This window comes from Schistocerca cancellata, chromosome 9 (assembly GCF_023864275.1).
Source record: "Schistocerca cancellata isolate TAMUIC-IGC-003103 chromosome 9, iqSchCanc2.1, whole genome shotgun sequence".
In the NCBI taxonomy this organism is placed as follows: domain Eukaryota; kingdom Metazoa; phylum Arthropoda; class Insecta; order Orthoptera; family Acrididae; genus Schistocerca; species Schistocerca cancellata.
This window is the reverse complement of record NC_064634.1, coordinates 336,936,560-336,950,593: the sequence shown is the minus strand read 5'-3', so window position 1 is coordinate 336,950,593 and position 14,034 is coordinate 336,936,560. Positions and strand designations below refer to the sequence as shown.

Genomic DNA, 14,034 nt, shown 5'->3' with positions numbered 1-14,034 from the left:
GGAAATTTATATTGAAAAGTGATGCTTCTGAAACCACCATTTCCATTATTTTCCTGCGAGCTATTAGAAACAGGTTCATTTCAGCAGTTGCCATTGACCACCAGAAAACAGTCATTACTGCGCGTGCGCAGCTACAATGACGTAGGAAGCCTGGATGTTCGTATGTTTAAAGTACTCGCATGTGCAGCTACAATGACGTAGGAAGCCTGGATGTTCGTATGTTTAAAGTATAAAGATATATTACATTGCACCATAAAAGAAACAGGACATCAGATGATGCTCCAAGAGAATCAGAATTTCGTAAACCATACTAAAATACATAATTCCGCTTAAGGTGCGCATTTGTATCTCCAGATTCACAATGAAGTGCGCCCCAAGCTGATATTAAGATTTTCAATGTTGTTTCTGGGATGTAAATTTTCTTGGGGTACCAGTACTGCATTACCTCATGTTTGGTTCTATATTACAGCGTAATGCCATATGTTCCAGAAGATGAAAATGTGCATTTAAAATCTAGCAAACAGTTGAACAGCCTGGAATGAAACACTTCATTTCAAATAAATTGACTGTCTCAGTGGAAAATATTAATAACAGCCAAATTTCTTTAGCAAACCGACAAATATAACTTCATCATTCTGCGAGGCAATTAATGCTTGACTGTCAAAAACCTGGAAATAAGTTAAAACCAAAAACTATAAACTAATAACTTATTTTAGCCTTCCATAATTATGTAAATGTATTTTAATTCAGCTGATGGCTCTCAGCCATAGAAATCCAATTTGTTTTCATTTGATGTGAGAGCTGTAAACGAAGAGGAAACAGCAAAATTTCTAAATGTAAATACTGTGAGCTGGAAAATTTTTTCCAGGTAGCATCTGGCTGCTTGCTACAGCCAATACAGCCAACAGCCACACTTCAAGTAGCCAAAAGTGGGAGGATGTACTGTTCGTACCCAACTCAACTGCGCAGGTGCATGAGCCACTGGCAACTGCTCTAATGAAGCTAATGTTTAAACACTTCTGACGTCATGCTCATCTCAAGCAGTTTGTTGTTATTAAGTATTGCATAGTCTTTCATCCTAATGCCTTTAACACATTTTGCTGTTGGCAAACGCTTGCCTATACATTGTGTTTTGTTGTAAATAGTAAATTTCCTTTTCAACTTTAGTTTTTCTCTCATTTATGTTTTATTGCTCCATTATAATTCTGCAGTAGTGAGATACAATAGCATTCTTTGCTAGACTATCAGTTCTTAGCAGTCAAAATTACAAAAATTTAACTGAAAACTAAAACACTGAAAAATTCCCAGAATTCTAAAAAATTCCAGTTTTTTTTCTGGTTTTCTCCTGGATGAAAAAATTAACCAGGTTTTTCTCAGATTTCCCAGTTGTCCCGAGGCATAGATACCCTGACACTCTTTCTAAGCTTGAAAATTATGCCTTTCCTGGAGGAAAAGAATCTCCTCTCAATGAATTAGACAGGGTTGAAACATGATTTGCTTTGTTCACATACTGTACCCTGTGAATAAAAGGTGCAGGGGACAGGTAGGTTATTCTGTGCTCCTATATTTCCAGATCATACGATTGGCGCAAAGAATTTTTGACTAATAGAATCCAGCACACTATACTGGGCTGCTAATGTTCAACAGGAACACATGTAATATTGGGTAAGCCTCAAGGAAGCCTATAAAGATAACTAATCAATAATTCTTCATTATTTTCAGCAGCAATATCATTCAGTGTTAATGTTGTATACAGGTACGTGGTGTGGGAGGGCAGCAAGGAAATGCAGAAGGATGTGGATAAAAATTTCCACTTTGTGTCATGAATGCCAACTCTCATCAAAGGGAGATAAATAGTAGATAATGATTGTAACATGAGAAAGAGATTGGTAGTATTAAATTACAAGGTCAGTGGTGAAAATCTGGAGCAAGTCTCAACTATTATATTTTTAGGGAAATACTCAAAAGCCAAACAAGTAAAATCTGTAAGAGGAAAGTCAAATGGACGACGGATTTGATGGCATGTTCCGAAAAAATGTAGTACATCTATCAAGGAAACGGTATTCAACATGCTAACGAAGGCAGAGGTGTACTGGTAGAATTGTAGCAGACTGGTATAAGTTACACGTAAGTGCAACAGACATGCTTAAGAACTAAATGGTAACCAAAATAGAATTTTAAACAGAGTGCAGCACAGGACCATCCTTAATTGGAATGAGTGCCACAAGGCGGCTGTTACTCATTGTTGTTAGTGTTTGAGTGCATTCGAAAGGACAGAACATAAGTGTAGTTTAGTAGTGATCATTTAATGGATGAAAGAGGAGCACATGTTCACCATGACGACTAATTTTGCCAATGGCCATCATCGCAATCCAGTGTGAATTCAGGGGACAGTTTACCACCGTCCCAGGCCGTGTTCCTGATTGAAAATCAATCATTATGAGGATTGACATGTTTATGAATGCTGGTAGTGTACATAAAAAGAAACCAGCACCTTCAAGAACCACAGGGGCAACAGAAAATGTCAAGAAAGTAAGGCTGGCAGTTGTGAACTCCCCCAAGCAATCTGCACACAAACACACAGTTGCAATTTCTGATTGCACAATGAGACGAATTCTTCATGAAGACTTGAAATTTCATTCACACAAACTTAATCCATACAAATTTGTTTAATGAAAAGATGCATATGGAGCCTTGACTGAAAACCTGCCTACTGACACCTTTGAGTTCTTCAGTGACTAGACACATTTTCATTTGGCTAAATGCGTGAATAAACAAAATATTGATACTGGAGTGGCAAGAAACCCCATGAACTTTATGAGCAGCCCCAGGATACAAAACATGTGACTGTTTGGCATGCATTGTCCAAAATTGGCTTTATTGTCTCACAGTTTCTCAAAGAGAATGATAGGGCAGTTATAGTCACTTTTGAGCATTATGTCCAGATGACAGAGGAGATTTTTCTTCCCAAAATGGATGTGAGGGATGTCTGATTCTAACAAGAGTGTGCCAAGACTCACATGGAACAAACTTCAATGACTCTCTTAAGTGAACACTTCCTCTTCTGTCTCATGTCTTTGAGGGCCAGTACATCCACCAGTAATTTTTATGCCATATTCAAATTTTTATTTTTAAATTTGGTGTTTGTTTTTGTCAAATTTGGTTCTATTTTTGTCGTCACCTCAATGTTACATCTGTAGGAAATGAACTGTCATTTTAAAACTATTCACAAATCTCAGCCTTGAGAAATCTGAAATCAAAACATAATTTCAACATTTAACAATTATCAGTTACAAATATTAGTAAACTGCCATCCTAAAATTTATAACCATTATGTAAGACAAAATTATGTATTTTGCAATATCTCATAAAAGTTGCCATTTCTGCATTATTTTAAAATTGCTAGCTTCACATTATTTTCACAAAATTTCGATGCCCCTAGTTATAAGGGGCATTAACTACTAATACTTTTATTTTTATTTAGTTACTTATCTCAAACTCTTGTACACACATTAATGAGATATTTTAATACTTAGGTTAGTTTTATTTAACTAGGTCTTGACAAGTTCTGTAAAATCAATTTCAATTTGCACTTTTGTGATGTTGCAAAGACTCACTGGGCACTGCATCACACTGAGCAAATTTAATGTACTTTGAGAAATGTACGTTGATCTGAAAAAGGATACCATTTTAAGAGCGGAGTTTATGAGTTTTTGGTAGCAATTTTGTGGTATGAGTTCAAAAACTGCAACATTTCTTTTTGTTTTGAATAGCATGAATGGATAACTTTGTGTATTGTACTCTTCTTGAAGATCACTTCTACCACTTCTGTGACTAATGTGTTCATTACATTATTAAAGAAAAAGGTATACAACTCTTAGACATTTAAAATCTGTAAAATTACTGTGATACTCATAGGAGAATTTATCAATAATGGATTTAAATTTTGAAAATTTTACTTCCATGTGTTCTTGTTACAATTGACAGCAACTCCGGAAATGAGACTTATCCATATACGAAGAATAATCTAACTAACCAATTACATTGCTTAGTTTCTTTTTTATGCTATATCCCATATCAAGAACTTGACTTTTTACAGTGTTATGTGCCAAAGCAGCTGTCTTTAAGTGTTCATTGGCATCATCATAACCAAATGTTTTTACAGTTTCTGTTGGAAAATCTTTCACGAGTATGCCATTGCTGAAGTGTTTCTGAGATTTGCTAATTTTTAGTATACTCTGTATGATGTAGTTAAATTCTTCTTTAAGACTTGATTATTCAGGTAACTCTTGTTTGTAATAACAACCCAACCGACAGCACACTACTAAGGGGAGTAAACCTGAATGAAACATCGAACAAATTAGGCAGTGAAGGTGCTGCCCCACTCTACTGCTCATAAGCGAATGACCTGAAGGCAGCATGAGGTTGTGATGAAACTGTGCGAATAGATTTAAAGAATTTCTGCAGAGCATTATTGAACTAAAACCTACACATCTAGGCATAATGCACAATAACTTTCTATCATTTAGGGAACATCTTTAAGCAATGAGATAAACAACAAAGAACAGAAACAACGTTATCAGAGAACTGGCTGGAACAAGCTGGGAAGCAAAAGCAGCTAACATTCAGCAGCACAATCAACTGTGTATCATACTGCTGATACCATGTTCCTGTGTGGCTACAAGCAAACAGGTCAACAAGATTGAGGTGCAGCTAAATGACACAACAACATTTACCACCAGCATGCTAGTATCAACATGTGTTATTTAATAAACCACCACCACATTTCTGATGACGATAGACAGTAGCCCAATGATAGGATAAAATACGTAACAGATCAGCTCCTATAAATTCGCCAATGAACAAAAATTCCTTTCGTCTACCATGTAAGTCTAGAATAACTCCATAAAATCCTGAGTCTCCATCAACCAACTCCTCGTAAAATAGGAGTCAACTAGAGAGCTAATTGGATAACACTCCAAGAATCAGACTGACCTAATCACACTCAAGAGAATTAGACTGACTGTGCCATACGGATTACAGGTGTACAGCTGCATAAAAAAATCCAAAGCCACCTCAATCACATTAGTAACAAGAATTTAAGTGCACAGCATCCTAGTTTGAATGTACACACTATCCTGAATGGTACTGAGGTGTAATGGAACAAATAACGGAACACATTATTAGTTAATATCCAATAAGATATTAGGGCAACCGAGATTACTTCAAAACGCCCTCTCCAAATTTTATTACATGGCTAAGATCCCCACTCTGACAGAACTGTGACATTAATAACATCTTTAAATGTTCCCTTGTTATAATTTTATGTAAGTTTATTAATATGTAGTACATTGTTTTATGCCATGGATTTCTGTTACACATGTCTTATTTTTTCTGTAATTTGACCCAAGGCCAAATAAAATAAATTATTTGCTTTCATTTGCCATCATCATAAATCCACTTTACTTCATTTTTAATGATGTCTTTATCCACCTGACATGATTAACTGATTTTTACATTGCTGTGAGTTTCATTTATGCTCAGAGGAACTTCTTTCCCCATTTACTCGATTATCATGTCTTCAGTAACTTTGTCAGAAAGTTCCTCACCTGCTCTAATTTAAAAGGAATTTTCTGTCTTCCAGTCTGAACATTTTATTTAAATGAACTGTTTTAGACAGGAGTAACTTATATAACATGTCTTCCAGGCAGAAACTGTCTTTGCACATGTCAATAAATGCAAATATAAATAATATTAAATTGTTATCGTTTAAGCACATATTATTGTCAGCAATAGGTGTACAATACAAATATGCATCACCCGAGTTTACAAGCAACTTACTGTGATCCGAAGATTGGCTGCTACTCAAAGATTCAGCACGCTCAACCGAAGCAGCCACATCATTCCACCGCTTCCGATCCGATTGGCGCCAACTGGACTCCTTATCTTTGTCATTACCTTGAGGAAGTTCTGCTGCAGGTCCTGTATCAACAATAAAATGTCAATCAAAAATGAAGAAGTTAATACAATGGAAATTGCTTCTAATAAATACGCAATGGTGTATAAGAAAACTGAGAATAAAGAAGGGGAAAGAGATAATAATATTAATATTGTAGAACAAAAGCAAACTGGTGCTTTTCATTTATTATTATAATGTTGTTCTACCAAGAACCGACGGAATATTCTGTTAATAAGATAATAATATGTTTTAAATTTCAAGCCAAACTAAGAGAATGTTTGTATCTTTGTTCCCTTATTTTCTTCCTCAGCTAATTTTCTCCAGTTAAATATTAACATTTTTTCATTGTTAAACTTTGTTTGCAAGAGCAGTTATGGACAGTCACACACAAAGATTAGAAGTCCAATTGCTAAGCAGTTTTACTTTGATTCTTCTTCAAAATTGAGAAAAACAGGGGTCTAAACATCATTAATAGGTTCCAGCTTGAGTGGTGGACAGGATGAGCATTCTGGAAAGTGAGGAAGATTGGTTGTTAAGCAGCATAGCATGCAACTTCCTGGCAGATTAAAACCGTGTGCTGGACCGAGACTCGAACTCGGGACCTTTGCCTTTCGCGGGCAAGTGCTCTACCAACTGAGCTACCCAAGCACGACTCACGCCCTGTCCTCACAGCTTTACTTCTGCCAGTATCTTGTCTCCTACCTTGTTTTCTGGGTCTCTCCCAGACATTAGTCGACATTGGCGTGGCTTATGGAAAAATGTCCACCTTACCCCACAACCATATTGCTGCATATGGCAGAAAGTGATTACAAGTCTAAGAGATATAATTATGCTTGCAGTAATTGCTTACATAACAAGACATCAACACTCACCTACTACAGATATGTGGACATGCAACACAAGAACAAACATTTACAGTCTCCTGTTTAGTTGACTGGAACCTCATAAACCATGTTTTGTTTACAATGCAGTTTCCAGATGAGCAACAAATGAGCAATTTATATCTCTTGGTATCAACATGCCTTTAATGACTGATGAAAGTGGCAACATTATTGCAGAACTGTGTCATTATTCACAACTGATGTGTTCCTGCCATATGTTAAACACAGATCTACAAAATGCTTTCAATGCAGAGTATGTATGTGCCAATTGTCCAACAGTTTATGCTACTCTGACTGTGGCAAATGAACTTGCCAGAACTTGCCACTCATGTAAATAAGAGTAGCCTGCTCAATGCTCTAGATAGAACACTGAAGCCATTCAAAGATAATTGCTGAAATACATGGCTGACTATTTTAGAACTGACAGAAACCAATTTTGGCCTTGTGCAAAAACCTGTCTGACAAGAGAGAAATAGGTCGAATGGAAGAAATTGATACGACACTGATAAACAAATAAATTTCTCCTCTCACAATATGTATGCAATTTTATTACTGTAATGTTTAATTTATGACAAGTGCTTTAAAACTTGAGGGGGTTTTCACTGCCCTTTGAAGAGGCATCTAAGGAACTAGAATTAGAGAAATCGCATACACTGTATTTTCTGTTGCCATGGTACATTACATTATTACAGTACTGTAGTCAGGCACCTCAGGCAGAGAATCTTCTAAATAAGAGCTTTTATATAAATGCCTCAAATTACACTTATGAGTGAAAGTTAATAGTTCAGAGGTATGATTTGGCATTCTCTCACCTAAAGACTAGCCAAATATACGGGAATACTTTCACAGATCACCTGATTGACTCAGTAAGCAACCTTGGCGGAGCCTTAAAATTCAATAAATTAGTTCAAACAACTTCAATAACAGAACACTTGGTTTCAAGAGACTTTCATATACACAGTAGAGCTCACACAGGCACTGATTTGCAAAATGACATATTAAAAAAGCTTTTGTTTTAAAGTAAAAATGATTATGGTGATAGAGGCTTGTACAAGCCACAAAAAGGCAGTTCTTTCACCAAATTCCACAAAAACTCCACTAACAATGAACATAAGAAGAGAACGTAAAGAAGTTGGCTTTGCCGATGATAGTCCTACTACAAAAGACAGACATTTAAATCAAAACAGCAAAGTGGAAGGAAATGTTGCTTCTTACAGCAAAAGAAAGGGCAAAATATCCGACTCTTTAGAAGATCACCAGAAAAACCGTGTGTATACAAACATCCAGCGAAGCTTCCAAAACCCTCAACAGAAGATACACACACCGACCCCTGGATAATGTTGATGCTCATTTTTTTATGTCTAATAACTATATCAGAGGTAAACGAATAAAGAAGTATGGTGAAACTCTCATCTACATTAACTTCCACTTTTTATTGTTTGTACTTTAGAAGAACTTTTGTTTGTTGCACATTTTGCTGCATATAGATGGTGTATCATAATTAATGGTGTAAGCAAATACAGTTGGAAGTACACGATATTAGAAGCAAAAAAGTCTGAGTAAACATAGGGTCGAAAATGCATACCTTAAGACCTACGAGCAATTTTTCATCTTCGATTCTATAAAAGAAATCTCTTCTACTGCAAGTTCTTTGCCTTCCATATTTTGGAAACTGGTAGTATGGACCAAAACAAGAAAAAAAAGTCCAGTAAACATGTGCTCTAAAATGCATAACTTAAGGGTTACGAGCACTTGTTCATCTCTGCTAGTTTAAAACGCAACTCTGTTAATGTGCATCAAACATGTGCTCTAAAATGCACACCTTAGAAGTTATGAGCACTTGATCATTAACAGAGTTGCGTTTTAAAATAGCAGAGATGAACAAGTGCTCGTAACCCTTAAGTTATGCATTTTAGAGCACATGTTTACTGGACTTTTTTTTCTTGTTTTGGTCCATACTACCAGTTTCCAAAATATGGAAGGCAAAGAACTTGCAGTAGAAGAGATTTCTTTTACAGAATCGAAGATGAAAAATTGCTCGTAGGTCTTAAGGTATGCATTTTCGACCCTATGTTTACTCAGACTTTTTTGCTTCTAGTATTGTGTACTTTCAACCTTATGCATTTACGCCAATAATTATGATACACTCTGCATTTGATTTACCTCGATGGTTTCCAAATTACTTTCAATTTAAAATTATTACTTAGCAGGAATGGCAATGTCGGCAGCTTTATTTCAGCCTCAGGTCATCCAGTTTTCAACTTGGTATTTAAAAAAAAAAAAAACCGAATTTTGTATTGTTATACACACTACTGTCAACCATTTTTAACTGTGAAATCATCAGAACTAAAAATCCTGTGTCTTCTTATGAAAGTAACATGAAGTCACCCTCAAACACTCATTAATATATATCAAGAAAATGCGATGAAGGTAACTGATAATAAAGAAGTGTATTTCAAACATACTGCACATTCCAGTTTAGCAATGAGCCAAATAGTGTGAATAGCTGAAGCATTGTGTTGCAGGCACTAATCACCATGGTTGGTGACTCATCCTGACACCAACCCCCACAGCAATGAGCTGCTGTCGCACTTCTACTATCTCTGTGAGTTCTCAGACACTGATCATCCTTTGAGAAGCTTCTGCATGAAGGAAGAAATGTGTCAGCGTTACTGCTGCCGCACCCACCAGACAGCAGTTATTTATACCCCTGGAGCCGGCCAGTCACCATTCGGCAGCTGGGCTATATTATGACACCCACACTATGATGGATGCTGCCAAGAAGACAACATACTTTTGACGCAGCTGACACCACCGTCACTGGACCTCGAACCCTTGACTGCTGCTTTTGGTACCCCTGCACTTTGCTGCCACCATAGGTCTACTCACGAAGTCCCAGTGCCCTTCACGTTTCATGGCTTGACCTGAGGTCTCCTTAGTCACTGGGAACAGATGCAAACTGCCATGGCCTCTGATGTGGAGTTGGAAGATTGGGTCACCTGCCGTCACTTGCTCATCTTCTCTGGGACAACAACAGATGCCACAGCTGGGTCTGCTATGGGCTCAGGAATACAAAATGTCAATGTGGCCCTAACATAGCACTAATGGGCAAGCAGTATGTACTGCCGCTGACAACAATGACGCTGCGAGAAAAATATGCTGGGAAATGCTGTGTTTGCACATTTGCTGCACTTGTCAAGGTCCAGAGATCAACACTCGTGGCTATGAAGACTGAATTATTGTAAATAATAAAGAGCAATTACATCCACAGGCTGCCTTCTAATCCGGCATCCACATACATCTCTGGTAGAGAATCAGTCACCGAGTCTAATCCATCCCGTCTTAGTTAACACCCCAGCCACACCTCATTTTCCAATTTTTCTGTATAAAATTGAGGACAAATTTTATTCAATAATTAGAAGAATTACAAAAAGTGAATTAAGGGAATGTAATAATAAAACAAAAAACAGAATTAGAAATGATTTTAACTGAGATTTAAGGTACAAAATGTGGGAAATGTGAAAATTGTTGTTTCAGCATTATAAACGTAGAGAAAATTGTTGATTATACAGGGTGTTACAAAAAGGTATGGCCAAACTTTCAGGAAACATTCCTCACACACAAATAAAGAAAAGATGTTATGTGGACATGCATCCGGAAACGCTTAATTTCCATGTTAGAGCTCATTTAAGTTTCGTCAGTATGTACTGTACTTCCTCGATTCACCGCCATCATTTCATACGGGATACTCTATCTGTGCTGCTAGAACATGTGCCTTTACAAGTACGACACAACATGTGGTTCATGCACGATGGAGCTCCTGCATATTTCAGTCGAAGTGTTCTTACGCTTCTCAACAGATTCGGTGACCGATGGATTGGTAGAGGCGGACCAATTCCATGGCCTCCACGCTCTCCTGACCTCAACCCTCTTGACTTTCATTTATGGGGGCATTTGAAAGCTCTTGTCTATGCAACCCCGGTACAAAATGTAGAGACTCTTCGTGCTCGTATTGTGGACGGCTGTGATACAATATGCCATTCTCCAGGGCTGCATCAGCACATCAGGGATTCCATGCGACGGAATGTGGATGCATGTATCCTCGCTAACAGAGTACATTTTGAACATTTCCTGTACCAAAGTGTTTGAAGTCACGCTGGTACGTTCTGTTGCTGTGTGTTTCCATTCCATGATTAATCTGATTTGAAGAGAAGTAATAAAATAAGCGAGAAGTAATAAAATGAGCTCTAACATGGAAAGTAAGCGTTTCCGGACACATGTCCACATAACATATTTTCTTTCTTTGTGTGTGAGGAATGTTTCCTGAAAGTTTGGCTGCACCTTTTTGTAACACCCTGTATACGCTGAAGCACAGTTCCATGCACAAATCCCTATTGCAATCTTTCCACCAGGTTCTTGTTTCTTTCTGCACTTCTCCCCCATAAGTATTTCTTCTGGAAGTGCATACAGCACACCTTGGTGAGGTTCCTCTTCTTTGGGGTAAAGATTTTCTTCATGTTATTTGAATTTTTATGAACTATAACAAGTGTACTGAATAGAAACTCCAATACTTTCTTGCATATTCCTTCTCTGTTTACGTGTGATCTTGTGATAAAAAATGCCACCCACTGCATTGCACAAAAAAACAATAAATGCTTGTACCTGGAAAACACCAAGTTGTTAAGAAATATGATTTGTAAGTCAAAGAAGTGGATATTCCACATCTGTTCTTTCAACAGCATTTTCAATTTGGGGGAGGAGGGGGGAGGGGGGGGGAAGAGGGAGAGATCTTGTTTTCTTTGTGCAATAGTCATGGACCAACAGACATGAATGTGCGGCTGCATTATCGTGATGCAAAACAGCCATGAATTGTCTCAACACATTTCAGACCATTTTCTTCTCACCACAATTCAGACCATTTTCTTCTCACATTCTCTCACAGGCATCACAACATGTCTCGATAGTACCATTGATTAACAGTTTATCGCTGTGGCACAAATTCATGTTGAACTCATCCTTCAAAGTCAAAGAAAACTATCAGCATAGCTTTGACATTTGACATGACTTCATGGGCTTTTTTTGGTCTTGGGGAACCTTTCCCGTCCCAGTGTGAAAATTAAACCTTGGTCTCAACGTAATAGCCATAGACTCCCATCTCATCACCAGTCATGATTCTCTTAAGGAACATCTTGTTCTCATTTGCACGATCCATAAGCTCATCACACACTGCAAGGCGAAGGTCTTTCTGGTCTTGACTCATGATCCGTTGGACGAACCTGGCAAGAACATGATGCATTCCAAGATGCTGTATCAGGGTTTCATGACACGATCCAACTGAAATGTAATATTCTTCTGCAATCACTCGGACAGCCCGTCTTCGATTCACAGGCACAATTTTGTTGATGTTCTTGGCATCAGCGTTGTCAGTAGATGTCAAAGGGCAACCTGAAGAAGAGTCATCTTTAACTTCTGTCAGGCCATTTTTAAACCATGTGAACCATTCATATAACTGTGTACGGCTTAAGCACTCATCACTGTAGGCTTCCTGCATAATTTTGTATGTCTCTGTAAATGTTTTCTTGAGTTTCCAGCAAAATTTAATGCAGATGTGTTGCTGCTCTAACTCTGCCATCTTGAAATTTACAAACTGTGCAACACAACATTCTGCTAAATACAGCACTGAACAACAACTAACAGACAGACAACAATGAAACTTTCAGCAGTTACAGATGTCGAGGGATGCCAACTGCATTTCACTTCAACACACCATTGGCACAAAATTACGAATGTATTCCCCTGGCCACCAAACATTTGGACTTAAACCAATCGAGAATCTGTGGGACCACCTCTATCAGGCTGCAGGTGCCATGGATCCTCAACCAAGGAACCTAGCACAGCTGGCCATGAAACAAGAGTCAGCATGTCTCCACATCCTGACTGTACATTAAATAACCTCAGTCAGGCTTTTGACAGATGGTCACGATAACCAGACTAGAGAGTGTACTTTTGCTTTCCAAAATAAGAGGCACATATTGATGTGCATCTGCAAAGTAACATATGAATCCACATGTTTTGCATTCAACTTGCAGGTTCTGCACTCACCTGATTCCCATCTGTTGAACGAGCCGTCCATTTCAACATCCTGATACCACATGTCACGAGGTCCCTCAGAAATCCCTGCATTAAAGTAATTATAAATATCTCAGCACTATTAATTGTACAACACAATAGTAATTGCAACTGGGTTCAAAATATGTAGTTAAGGAGTTTTATGTGTTTTTTAACATAGTTTATAACTGTAACTTTTTCAATTACATAAAATATAAAAACTATACACATATATTAATTAGTTATGAAAGCAGCCATGTTTATGTGTTATTACGATATTACGAATAACATTCTCTTCCATATGAAGTGATAAACAAGTGCAAATTATACATATAGAAATTTGAAGCCTACCTACTGAAAGACATTTTATAGTATGAAAATATTGGCTGATTATCTTTCAACAGACAACCTCTTCCGAATCATAATTCCTTTACAGACACAATTCTTGAGAATATTATTACAGTGAAACAGTAAAGCAATTTACTTATTTGTAAACACTCCATAACTACACATAATTGTGTAATTATTCTTGACAGTGATTACTGAAGGTTCCTGGCATGCATCAAAATTGTTATTAATAACCTTCTAACCTATTGTGAAATAAATGACAAATCTCGGTAAGAGATCAAAAATACTAGGGCCATGATGAACTCTATCATCAAAACCAGTTGTCAATAAATTAATAATGAAACTACAACTGACAATAGTGACGAAAACTGAAATATTCCTATTGGCTGTAATCCTCACCTCCTAGTTAAAAAGGAAGGATATGTTGAAATAAGATTCCAATTATTTCCTCTCAGTCGCATTACACAACCACCTTTAAACATACACAAAATTTAAAAAGGAGCATTCTAATCTATTAATAAAGTGGTAATAAAATACAACTCAACTAATGTAATTGTACGAGAAGGGAGAAGGAAGGAAGATTAGGGTTCTTTTGATGACGAACAGAAAACATAAATTTTGAACTACCATTGTCATGAATACAAGTTCAGTGTCTTACCACAGTGCCACCTCATTTGGGAAATGGATTACAAATTTCTTTGCACTAGAATTTACATGCATATTATAAAACAATTAAAG

At 37.2% G+C, this 14,034-nt stretch overlaps 1 protein-coding gene across 4 annotated transcripts in view; it reads right to left on the bottom strand.

The window, feature by feature from the left end:
* LOC126100257 (GATA zinc finger domain-containing protein 14-like) overlaps positions 1-14,034 on the bottom strand; it is a 160,608-nt gene that overhangs the window by 88,800 nt on the left and 57,774 nt on the right. For 3 of the 4 annotated variants that reach the window (XM_049910844.1, XM_049910846.1, XM_049910843.1), the window contains exons 5-6: positions 12,943-13,017; positions 5,842-5,982 (exon numbers count right to left, since the gene is read on the bottom strand). In XM_049910844.1, the coding sequence (XP_049766801.1) occupies positions 5,842-5,982; positions 12,943-13,017 (216 nt within the window). The remainder of the gene's footprint in view (positions 1-5,841; positions 5,983-12,942; positions 13,018-14,034) is intronic. The other variant, XM_049910845.1, reaches the window with a different exon arrangement.